The sequence below is a fragment of the Leptodactylus fuscus genome, chromosome 3 (assembly GCF_031893055.1).
Source record: "Leptodactylus fuscus isolate aLepFus1 chromosome 3, aLepFus1.hap2, whole genome shotgun sequence".
In the NCBI taxonomy this organism is placed as follows: Eukaryota; Metazoa; Chordata; class Amphibia; order Anura; family Leptodactylidae; genus Leptodactylus; species Leptodactylus fuscus.
This window is the reverse complement of record NC_134267.1, coordinates 109,432,146-109,445,634: the sequence shown is the minus strand read 5'-3', so window position 1 is coordinate 109,445,634 and position 13,489 is coordinate 109,432,146. Positions and strand designations below refer to the sequence as shown.

The 13,489-nt window shown below is 39.9% G+C and overlaps 1 protein-coding gene across 1 annotated transcript in view; it reads right to left on the bottom strand.

The window, feature by feature from the left end:
• Window positions 1–11,409: 11,409 nt before the first annotated feature.
• PDSS2 (decaprenyl diphosphate synthase subunit 2) overlaps window positions 11,410–13,489 on the bottom strand; it is a 132,356-nt gene continuing 130,276 nt past the window's right edge. The window contains exon 9 of the mRNA XM_075268161.1: window positions 11,410–12,390. Within this exon, the coding sequence (XP_075124262.1) occupies window positions 12,232–12,390 (159 nt within the window). The 3' untranslated portion in view covers window positions 11,410–12,231. The remainder of the gene's footprint in view (window positions 12,391–13,489) is intronic.

Here is a 13,489-nt window from a genome sequence, read left to right as displayed (position 1 = left end):
CTCCTACCCTTCTGAGTGCTAAACAACAGCTTACGTCCACATATTACAACTGTTTTGTATCCAGGATAACCCACTAAAAGTTTTAGGAGTCTCCGTTGACACAAAGTGGGCGCAACATATCGGGCACTGAAACTGCACATTTATTTAATAAATACATTTTCACCTTGCATTAAGTTTTGGAAAACACTCTTGGGCTCAAAATACTTGCTGTACCCCTCAGTATATTCCCTGAGGGGTGTAGTTTCTACAATAAGGTCATATATCATAATATACCTCACAATCTCTAAAATTGCTCACCAGTGCAGTGTAACTAATAAAGTTAGCCTTAAAGGGGTATTCCTACGTTGCATACTCACCAGTCTTCACTGCTGTAAAATCTTCTTTCTTCCTGGTTTCTTGCGTCATTTGGTGGGCGGGGTTTCACATGCAACCTACCGTTTAGCTCCGCCCACCACATAGCGTAATCCTATGGTGCGGCTGAAGGGCCTGTGATGTCATCAAAGGTCCTCAAATAACACTATATGCACAATATTGGACTATGAAGTACAGGCAGGAGCAACTCCATTCTGTGTTACATACAGAGACTGCCTGTTTCTGCCATAATGAACACAATTGAATTATTTAGCCTGATAACTGGGAGAACAGAAGACGAGTTCAGAAATGAAAGCAGCTCCTCTCTCCTATCTGAGAGCAGGGAGGTAGGTTACGTGGTGTAGACACAGGAATAGCAAGAAACACAGGCTCGAGAGCAGGCAGATACATCACTTGACTTTGGAGCAGATAAGTCAAGGGCTGTGTCAACAATGAATTGAATAAAGTAAGATAGTGGACAAACAAAGCAGTTTTGCTGAAGCAGTGTATTTAGGAAAAGTCTTACATCCAGCAGTATAGATAGGATCTTTGTGATGGGACAACCCCTTTAATATGCTTTTACTTCTGAGCCATATTTCCCAACACAAGAGTAGGGCCACATATAAGGTGTTTTCAAAATCAGGATTCAGAGAATAAGAACTATAGAGATGACTTTTCACAGAGCCACAAGTTGGGCAATCTTACTGAGGCCAATCAGTGGCTTAAGTAAAGGAAGCGAGATGTCACAGGTAACGTATGAGAGTAACATCCCATGTCCTTTCCTTAGGCCACTGATTGACCTCTGTAGTCATGTGCGGTGGGGGATTCCAGCAAAACAAGACCTGGAGCAGCAGGATCGGACCATAGTAGGAGACAGCAGAGCATCGGGGACAGGTGAATATTTTCTTTTTCCACCTTCCCTAGTCTTGCAAAAAATTGGTTATCCTGAGACAACCCCTTTAAGTAGCACATATCTGGAAAGATTTTAATTTTAATTTTGCACCATCTACTACCCCACCCCCCAACCCCTGCAGCTGCTTCACTGGGCAGTGCAAGCTAATGGTCACTACTTTGCTCGTGTCACTCCCATTAGGATTGCAAGTAGAGCAGTCACTGCCCTAAATGTTTTATAGAGCACGTTAAAGGGGACCTTTCATGTCCTCATGAAATTGCAGTTAACACAAGAAAGCCAATATTGTGCTGAATTCAGTGCACTGTCAGCTTTCCCGGTATGTACCCAGGTGGTAGAGATATCAATACAGTTAGTTTTGGCACTGATATCTCCCCACTGTCAGAGGGGCATTCAACAAATCTCAGCGTCATCGCTGAGCTGTGAGCGACGCTCCCTCAGTACAAGTCCATGGACGAGTACTGTAAAGGAAGGGGGCATGCCTTACAACCCAGCGATGACACTGTGCTATGAGGAACGCCCTTTTGACATTCGGGAGATGTTGGTGGCGAAACTAACGTCACCGATATCTCTACCATCATGGCACATACTGCGAAAGTCAACAGTACACTGAATTTAGCGCAGTTGGCTTTATAGAGCTATATAAAACCACACTTTCATGAGGACATGAAAGGTCCTGTTTAATACACTCTTAAAACATTTAGGGCAGAACAGTGTGCTATATAGATAAGTATCTCTGTCTCTCTTGCTGATTTTGTAAGTTTGCCCACTGACAAAGACATGAACAGTTTATAATTTTAAGGGTAGGTTAATTTTAACAGTGAGAGATAGAATATCAAAAATAAAATCCAGAAAATCACATTGTATAGATTTTATAAATTTATTTGCATTTTGCATAGAGAAATAGGTATTTGATCCCTCTGGAAAACAACGTAATACTTGGTGGAAAAAGCCTTGCTGGCAAGAACAGCAGTCAGACTTTTTTTTGTAGTTGAATATGAAGTTTGCGCACATGTCAGGAGGAATTTTGGTCCACTCCTTTTTGCAGATCATCATTAAGATTTTGAGGTTGTCACTTGGCAACTCAGCTTCAGCTCCCTCCATAAGTTTGCTATGGGATTAATGTCTGGAGACTGGTTGTACCGCTCAACGATCTTAATGTGCGTCTTTTTGAGCCACTCCTTTGTTGCATTGGCTGTATGTTTTGGGTCATTGTTCTGCTGGAAGATCCAGCCACGACCCATTTTTACTGTCTTGGAGGAGGGAAAGAGGTTGTCACTCAGGATTTTATGGTACATGGCTCCATCCATTCTCCCATTGATGCGGTGAAGTAGTTCTGTGCCCTTAGCAGAGAAACACCCCAAAACATAATGTTTCCACCTCTATGCTTCACAGTGGGGACGGTGTTCTTTGGGTCATAGGCAGCATTTCTCTTCCTCCAAACACGGCGAGTTCAGTTAATGCCAAAAAGCTCAATTTTTGTCTCATCTGACCACAGCACCTTCTCCCCAATCACTCTCAGAATCATCCAGATTGGTCAGATGAGACAAAAATTGAGGTATTTGGCATTAACTTAACTTGTTGTGTTTGGAGGAATAGAAATGCTGCCTATGACCCAAAGTCTGTAATACAGCAAATCCCAATTGGTGTGTCGCAACACGGTCGCATGTCTTCAATTAACTATCTGCAATGGTGAAGCAGGAAACCTTTTGCTTTCTGCTCTACCATTCAGATTGCTAGCAGTGATGGTGCCAAATGCATCGAGCCATAGAGAAAAGAGAAGCAGAGAGCTTAGAGGGAATGGGGCTTGGTAAGTATTCTGGTGAGCATTCTATAGTGTGTGAGGTTGTATTAGAATGGGTTAATTGTTCCATTTGCTTTCATTTCAATTCTAGGTTTTATGTCATTAGAAGGTGTTGGTAATGTCTGGTACAGAAGTGTAAGGTCATATTCAAAACCATTTACCCCAATACAGCTTCTGGAAAGTTGTACACATTAGGGATGAGGCTAGAAGCACAGGTATATAAAAGATTGTTGCACATTATATTGGTCACCCCATTTGACTTCAGACATTTGCTTTGTTTCTTATTATCTTTGAATTGCCTGTATATCATGGGGTGTCAGCATACATGACACTGGCTTCCCCATTATTGCTTATATTCTTGTTTAGTAAAATCATTTCAATCAGTGTTGTGTGGAAGTCTTGCTCTATCTAGCCATAGAACGCATTGTAAAACATTGGGATATGGTGTTCAATGATGCTTGGCAGTCTGTATAGACATAGCAAAACTAGTAAGGAGGGAGATGATCGGGAGTCCTCACCGTGGTTGTCCTGGCTTTCATAATGAGGGAATATAGGGACAGCAGTTTCCTCTACACTTAGACAATTTTGGTCCACTTTTTTCACACAATATGTGCAGGTTCATAAAACGATTCACAGTAACAAGGAGTATAACCCTATTTGCAGATAGCTGTAAAGACTCCACTGCAATCATGTTTCAGAACTCAGTTGTATTTTCAAGAATGTTTATATAGGACAAATAGCAAAAAGCTATATTGAAAACTTGAGTCAGTGAAGTCACATTATATTTAGATTACAATGTGTAAAAAGATAAGAAAGCATGTGTTTATGGATTTGCTAGCGCAGAAGAGGGATGGAAGTTAATTTTGGAGAGATGGGATTTGGATAAATTTTTGTTATACTGTTGTCTTTGGTGTAACGGATTATATATAATGATCTCTTGCATTTCAGCTAAAGTATGAATATGTTTTGCATGTATATTGTGTACAATGGACTCCTAGGGATATATACACTGTCTACCAATAAGTATTTGGACTCCTGTGGTAGAATAGAAAAACAACATTTATTTATATTCAATAGTTGGTAGACCCCAGCAGATGCTTCCTTACGGATGGTATTGATCGACACAATACTCCCGGATGCCTGTTGAAACCCCTGGTGTATGTGAGCCATCGGTTGGGTGTGGTTTCTCTTGCCAGCACTCGTCGGTCTCTATCTTCCAGTTTTGGGGGTCTGCTGACTCGGGGCACATTCCGACAATCACCGCTCACCTTCCACTTCGTAATCACATAGGCCACTGTCAATTTTGGGTAGTTCATTTTGCTTGCTATGTCCCTTAAGAATCGACCATTTCTCGAAATCGGACAACTCTACACTTCGTGGCATCTTGAATGTGACTAATGCCAATGCAGTTTCCTATTTAATGGCGGAAGGCGTGACGTACAGCATGACCGCAGATATCTTCATTTGCATGGGTGTCCAAATACTTATTGGTAGACAGTGTATTATTGTAATATTATTGCATTGTTATATAGCTTTTCACTAAACGTCCAGTCAGGTGAAGAAGATGCCTAATCCATTTTTTATTTGTTAGAGTGAAAAATACAAACTGGCCATTCAAATCAATACATTGCAGATATCGCTTAACAAAAGAAAGTGTAGAATTTGCCTTCAGTACTGACAACTTTTCCACTTAAAAGTAATGTGCACTTTTTTTTTTTAATAGTTTTTTTCATCTTTTGTCTGGATCTCCAGTGCATATTTGTATGTGTGAATACTAAGAATGTATGATAGGCCCTTGTGTGTTCTTTGTTGTCTACTATATGTTGAGGAGAGAGGAAAGCAGTGGACATGAAAGGGAGGCATATATTACACAATAACAGCCCCTTACAGCCACACATCACCCTTATTACTTTGAGTGGTGGCACTAAGCTTTATGATGCACTATACCCAGTCTACCACCATAAAAACAAAAAAACATACAAAGTATGCAACACAGCCAACTCATGTATTCCTTTGTTTCAGCAAAAACTAATTGGAACTTCTGATGCACAGAAACACCTGTTTCGGTCTGAGGCAGAAAATAGGATAGAATTTTTTTTTTTGCTGTATATATCCAGCAAACAGACCAGTTACCAAAAATATATTAAAACTTCACTTTTAATGGGTCATATGAAATGGAAAAAGATAATATCTTGTATAACAGTCCTCATGGTATAGCTATGAAAATCACTTATGCATTTCAGAAAGACATCCTCATGCTATGACTAAGGGATGGCTCGTTGAAACACGTAAGCTGTGACTAAGAGAATGTCTCTCCAAAATGCACAAGTGATTTTCATCCCTATGCCATGAGTATTTTTTTTATACAATATATTATCTTTTTCCATTTGATATGACCTATTAAAAGTGTAATTTTAATATATTTTTGGTAATGGGTCTGTTTTCTGGATATATACATAATTTTTTTTTTTTTTCCATGCTATTTTCTTCCTCAGACCAAAACAGGTGTTTCTGTGCATCAGAAGTTCCAATTAATTTTTGCTGAAACAAAGGACTAAATGAGTTGGCTGTGTTGCATACTTTGTATTTCTTTTGCTTTTACGGTTTATGGTGGTAGACTGGGTATAGTGCATGTTTAGTGCTGTTTTTATTTATTTATATTTTTGTTTGTTTTTCTCCACCATAAACAGTATTACCTTATTTCTACTGGAATCAATTTTATCTCTCACTTTACCTTCACTGCAGGCTACATCTCTCCAACAGAGCCCAAATATAAGTATATCCAATAACGCACAGGCACTGCTCTAGCCAACCGAAGAACTCTCTGAATGTACTATCCAGCACCAGTATAGTGCGCCTCACTGACACAAGATTTTTTGTGTCACATTAAAGAAACAAACATCTAGCCCTCACTGGGAACAATGAACAATTATTCTGAGGAAATTTGGTGATCCACTGATCTATTATTTAATTTCAGGGTTCCCATCAGGAGCGCATCATTTCCGCATTTTCCTTCCTCTACCCATCCTCCATTAATGAGGTGGTTTTGCATCCTAAAGATTGCGTGCCAAGTGGCTCTCTGAGTTAAGCCCACCATCCGTATTGGAAATGGAGTGCCAATTAGTCGTACAGTGACTACATGCCACAAGCCATGGCTTGTGGGACAGCTTTCACCAGTGCAGATTATGTGGAAAGTGGGCAGTTTTCAGTAGCTCCCACCCTGACCCATGTAGGTAGTCCTGTTGTGACCTGCCATACCAGGTTGTGTAAGAGTCAGGTGTATCCGCTTCAAAGGTGGACTTCCATGTGGTTGATGTCCCACATATGGATTAGACCAGACTTCACAGTAACAATGGTGATCAAGAATGGGTGCTGGTGAACAAAGGCTGTCTTACTAGAAAGGATCCAGGGATGGACATCATCTGACAAGATTTACAGCAGTAAACAAACACCACACATGGCCGATTAGTTTGACCAACTGGCTTATAAGTGAAGAGGATCATACCTGAAAAGCATCACCCTGAAGAAGGAGGCAACAAAATGGTCTAAAGGACATCCATAAACAGCCACAAAAAGGGGCTCTATACTCTGCCCTTACAATAGACACACTTGCATTTGCCTTATTCACAGGTAAAAAAGATTGGTAAAAGAAATGTGAAACTTTGGGATGTGGCAAGAACTGATTCAGGTAATAGTAAGAGGTAGACGGCATTAAAGAAATGTTTACAATTTTTCAACAAAGTGTATGGGGACATAATTTCAGATGGAATATTTTATGACAACTTTTAAATATTTAATTGCTTTAATATATTGAACTGTTTGGTGAATTAAAGCATACCATATTTAGATATGTTTTTGGTTGGAGTGAATTGAAGTCCTAGTGTGTAGGGCCAATGGGAAACATTCTAAAGTGTATGGGGCCCACTGGGGAGCATTAGAAAGTGTATGGGCACCATGGTGATGGTAATAGCTGCTGGGTGAGGAAGGTAAAATGGGAAGTATTGAATGGTATACCCTTGAGGGAGCATTCATATAGTGCAATTGATGTGCAGTTACAACTGCATGAGAAAAAAAAGCATGCCGTTGAGATGTGGTTTTTGGTGAGGATTTCTAACATTACAAGTGAAGAAAATTTATTCAACATGTTTAAGTTATAAACTCAAAAATATCTTTGAGTATACCTTTGAATTTTTTGGTAAAAAATATTTCCTAGAGGTGTTCAAAAGAAATTTTTTGTCAAAGAGGTACCTGTATCTAAAAAGGTTGGGAAACACTGGTATTCTGTATATAAAACATCAAAACCATGAGCGTTTATCCTCCTCACTATTAAAAAAGTTTTCACATTTTCATCAACCCACTTATTTGTCTAGTTTTTCATGTAGTACATGACTTTCCAGGATAAGCTGTTGTGTGTGCATGAGGAGCAGCACTATTTCTGGCCATTAAATTTCTGTATTTTGTCATTTTTAGTTCTCCTCTCTGCATGTGGTCTCTCTAGTTCTGTTATCCATGATCTAGTGGGTGGAGACTAGCTGCTATGATCTCTCCTATAAACTGCAAATGGAGAAGACAAGAGACTCTGCTCTCTAACTCACTACGCTGCATCAGTACAATATAAGCAAGGGCGTAACTACCGGGGTAGCAGCGGTAGTCACTTCCACAGGGCCTGGGACATTAGGAAGCCCCGCAGTTCCCTGATGTGGTGTTTTTTTGTTTTTGTTTTTTTAATAGGCTGTTACCTGCTGGAGTAACCCCAGCAGGTAACAGGCCCTATTTACTTACCGATCCTCGCTTGGTGGTCCACAATGAGGCATAATACTGTGTGCAGGGACAATTTTGGGGCATAATACTGTGTACAGGGACCACTATGGGGCATTATACTGTGTGCAGGGGCCACTATGGGGCATAATACTGTGTGCAGGGGCCACTATGGGGCATAATACTGTGTGCAGGGGCCACTATGGGGCATAATACTGAGTACAGGGCCACTATGGGGACATAATACTGTGTACAGGGACCACTATGGGGCATTATACTGTGTGCAGGTGCCACTATGGGGCATAATACTGAGTACAGGGCCACTATGGGGTATAATACTGTGTGCAGAGGCCACTATGGGGCATAATACTGAGTACAGGGCCACTATGGGGTATAATACTGTGTGCAGGGGACAATATGGGTCATAATCCTGTGTACAGTGGACACTGTGGGGCATAATAGTGTGTGTGTGTGTGTGTGTGTGTGTGTGTGTGTGTGTGTGTGTGTAGGTGCCATTATGGGGCATAAGTAGTACATGCAGGAATGCGGTGTGTGTGTGTCTATGGAAGTTCAGGGGGCTGGGGAGGCCCCATGTGAAATGTTTGCCTTGGGGCTCCGCCATTTTTAGTTATGCCACTGGATATAAGACATTATATAAAAATACTCATCAGTATTTATATACCTAAAGCATTTTTGGAGAGACAGATACTTGTGAAATTGAGAGATTGAATAAAGAGTTTTGGGAGGGGAAGCCTAATACAGTGTTGGCCAAAAGTACTGGCACCCCTGCAATTCTGTCAGATAATACTCATGTTCTTCCAGATAATGATTGCAATCACAAATTCTTTGGTATTATTATCTTCATTTAATTTGTCTTCAATGGAAAACCACAAAAAAGAATAGTCAAAAAGCCAAATTGGATATAATTCCACAGCAAACATAAAAAAGGGAGTGGACAAAAGTATTGGCACTGTTTGAAAAATCATGTGATGCTTCTCTAATTTGTGTAATTAACAGCACCTGTTACTTACCTGAGGCACCTAACAGGTGGTGGCAATAACTAAATCACACTTGCAGCCAGTTGAAATGGATTAAAGTTGACTCAACCTCTGTCCTGTGTCCTTGTGTCTATCACATTGAGCATGGAGAATAGAAAGAAGACCAAAGAACTGTCTGAGGACTTGAGAAGCAAAATTGTGAGGAAGCATGAGCAATCTCAAGGCTACAAGTCCATCTCCAAAGACCTGAATGTTCCTGTGTCTACCGTGCGCAGTGTCATCAAGAAGTTTAAAGCCCCAAGTTCAAACTTCCCTGAAGTCCGAGGATACAACAGTGTCAACCCGTACTATCCATCGGCGTCTGAATAAAATGGACTGTATGGTAGGATACTCAAGAAGACCCCACTTCTTACCCAGAGACATAAAAAAAGCCAGGCTGGAGTTTGCCAAAACTTACCTGGGAAAGCCAATAACGTTTTGGAAGAATGTTCTCTGGTCAGATGAAACAAAAGTAGAGCTTTTTGGGAAAAGGCATCAACATAGAGTTTACAGGAAAAAAAAGAGGCCTTCAAAGAAAAGAACACAGTCCCTTTAGTCAAACATGGCGGAGGTTCCCTGATGTTTTGGGGTTGCTTTGCTGCCTCTGGCACTGGACTGCTTGACCGTGTGCATGGCATTATGAAGTCTGAAGACTACCAACAAATTTTTCAGCATAATGTAGGGCCCAGTGTGAGAAAGCTGGGTCTCCTTCAGAGGTCATGGGTCTTCCAGCAGGACAATGACCCAAAACACACTTCAAAAAGCACTAGAAAATGGTTTGAGATAAATCACTGGAGACTTCTAAAGTGAAGTCAGCAATGAGTCCAGATCTGAATCCCATGGAACACTTGTGGAGAGATCTCTTGATGGCAGTTTGGAGAAGGCCCCCTTCAAATCTCAATTCCAGCAGAGCATTGTAAAGAAACTCATTGATGGTTACCGGAAGCAGCTGTTCGCAGTTATTTTGTCTAAAGGTTATGCTACCAAGTATTAGGCTGAGGGTGCAAATACTTTTGTCTGGCCCATTTTTGGAGTTTTGTGTAAAATGATCAATGATTTGACTTTTTTTTCATTCTCTTTTGTGTTTTTTCATTGCAAGCAAAATAAATGAAGATATTAATACCAAAGAGTTTGTGCTTGCAATCATTTTCTGGAAGGACATGAGTATTATCTGATAGAATTGCAGGGGTGCCAATACTTTTGGCCAACACTGTATATGGAAAGAGAAACACAGAAATATATAACAATGTTTCCTATATTCACCTAGGAGACTATTGATTTATGTAAAGTTTGTTGAAAATTACTTCTGCTGTTCTAGAATAATTCTTTGATTCATTGTTTCTTCAACTTATATCAATACCAAACCCCTCCCTCCCCCAGGATTTTCTTGGTCAGAGACTGATGAGGCTGTGCATGAAAAAGTATTATTTGTGTCTTCCCTTCATTCACAGATCATTGGTAAAAGCTGCCAATAACATTAGGATTTGTGCGCCGGTTTTCCATGTACCCCAAAGTCTGAATAATAACTGAAAAAAAGAGTAAGCAAATATTCACATGGAGCAGATTTGCTACAGAAACTTTTGTAACTATCCTATTTATCTGAATGGGACATGCAAAAAGCCATTCAGATGAAAAGAACTCTTTTTCATTCATAGAAATTTCTGAAACAAAATTCTCCAGTGTAGAATGTAGCTTAATACTCCATGAATCCTGCTTGGATAACTGAGGGAAAAAAAAAACTATTGAGGCAACAGACTAATACTAGTTTATCTATAAGAAAAAAAATCAGCATATCAGAGGAAAACAGAATCCCTTTCCTTCCAGAATAAAGCAACAAGCTCTTCTGCGATAACTTTCTGCCATATTTCCAGCTAGGTGAGATGATGGATAAAGGATAACTTAACTGAAATAACTTTACTTCAAGTGTCTAAGTGAGCGATGTAATGAAATCTGTTTGCTGTGCTAGCTGTCTCCGGATTGGGCTGTAATTACACCACAGAAGGAAGAAAGGTAGCTGAGTCTCAATCTAGATCATTTGTGTAAACTCAGCCTTCTTGTCAACGTTGTTCTCACATTGCATGCATGCAAACCACAAAAATCATCTCCAATGAACAAAACAGAGACAGGCTCAGGTTCCCGGCTTGCGATTACCTTATATTCTGTCACTGAAGTTTTCAGAGTTGTTTCATCTGACAAACTAAGGTTAGGAAGAAACCCATTCAGATATAGGATGGCTGCGCAGAGCGGAGGAAATCCATTCCTTATATACAAACTCATCTCCAGCGGGTAATCCTGCACGCTTTATATTCATAGGAAGATACACATTCATTAGAAAACCGAACAGCATGACATTTTATGATCAATAACGTCAGAAGAATCTAAAATAAAAAATAAACTATAGGTTTCCCTTTGATGTCACTTACACAGGTGAAACTATGTTGTTTTAGAAAGGAACAATTTAGATTTATTTTTAGTTTATTTTTTTATTTTTTTTACAATTCTATTACTATTAAAAATAATACAAGAAATAAATTTAAAAATATTCCCATTTCTGATATTCTAGTAAACACTGTGAAGATGAACTGGACAAAAACCCGTAACTGAGGCACCAAATGGAGTTCTTGAAATATAGCATCTTGGCAATACTGAAACTAAGAGAGGAAAATACTCTGCATTTCTCTTTATACATGATAAATATTATTATATAATATATATTATTTATTTTATATACTATACATTATATAAAATGTAAACTGGAACGGGCTTGGGTTCTTCAGTAGCAGACTGAATGTGAATCGCCGGTGTTGTATAAAGTTCAGGGCACGTACATAGGATGGTGCGGGTTCGCATTTCATGCTAATGAGGAGTGTCCTTGATATGGACGCACGCTGCATGGTATCGTGGAACTCAGTTTAGAGAAGAGATTTCCTATTGACACCTGCAGAATCCCACCCCTTCTGTCCTCCCAGGAGCAGGAAAACCACAGGCCACCACGCTGGCGCCATCCCTGGCTATGTCCAATCAATAAGAACTTATTTCCTGGCCATTTGCTGAGGTCACAGCAGCAAACCTCATTAATTATTTCTACTAGTTCAGCCTCAAGTGTGCTTCTGGCATGACAAGGGAAAATAATTTGACCTTTTTTTTTTTTCCTCTTACTCTATTTTTATCAGCAGCAATCCAAACAAGATAAAAAATAGGCTGTACATCCACGGCTCAATGTGATGAATGAGAATCAGGAGGGAAAGGAGTCCACTGGTGACTACCCCAGGCTCTGCTACATGGTCACATTTCTAAATACAAAATAAAAGGAACGAAGAAAAAAAAGAAAGAAAATAAAAATAAGCAGCAGGAATCTTCTGCTGACAGCGTCATGGAAATCTGGTCACAGCATATACAATGTTCTCTAAGGCAGATCTGGCCTTTGAGGGAGGGAAGCAATGTAGGTTCTCCAGGGCTTTGTTGCCATGGTAACGACACAGGTCAATAGCTGCAGTCACACCTTTGCCAGCCGTGATTGCCTCTTGCAACTGTAAGAAAGCACGGGCACACATGAAATGCAAGTCACACTGCCACATGGCACAGAATATTTTTATCATGACATGATGAATGCCAAGCTTGCCCCTATTGTTCTCAACAAAGAGAAATGCTACCTCTGCTATAACACACGCCTGTGAAGACGACTGCATAAAGAGATCACATCATGCTGAGCGAACATGAGACAGCTTTTTTGTTTGGTTAAGTGACGGGGGACATTATGGTCTTCTCAGTCTGGTAGCTGCAAAGTTAAAATCGCTACCTTTCTGAGATGATTTTCTTTCTCAGTGACAGCGAGTTTCATATCAACAAAGAGTCGTCATACTGTGTTCAGACACCTTAACAAGGAGGATGAAAATGTGATGGGCAAGTGAATATCTTTGCCATTATTAATATTTTACATCTCTACAGGTCATCATCATCATGTAAAAATGATGCAGCTCCCAAGACACCACCCTGCACTAAAACACCCCAGTATGAAGGAGGAATCTTGGCCTATTCCAATTCTCTTTGCAATGTGTAATTCTAGCACTGAGCACAGCAGTGTTTCATTGCTTTGTCTACAACTTCTCAAATGTTATCTGCATAGAATGTTTCTATTCTCCAATAAAAATAACTAGGATTTAAATTAGATACCGAGAACTCCTGTGCCCTGAAACACAGACGGGAGGAGGATTTACAGTATCACCCAAGCAATAAACACACCAATATCTATTAACTGGAGCAGGAAAAACTGAAATACTGCTAGAAAACAAGTGAAGTCCCATAACCTAGCGACTTCAACGCCTTATAGCTTTCTATGTAAAGAACGCTGCCTTTTTTTCTTTAATGTTTTTATAGTCCATTTTCAACAGCATAACATTTAACATTTCTCTGCTACTTTTGCACAATAAACACAATTATTTAATATAATTATCTGTTTTGCGTAATTGAAAGACACTGGAGATGTGTGAGGGCTTGATTTTTGGGATGAGCTATAGCTTGTATTGATTTGGGGGAACGTATGACAGCAGTGCATTATACTATTCAGCGACATGCTGACAGCCTAATAGCCTCAAAGTCTTATAGGTTAAACTTAGATGGAGATGTGTG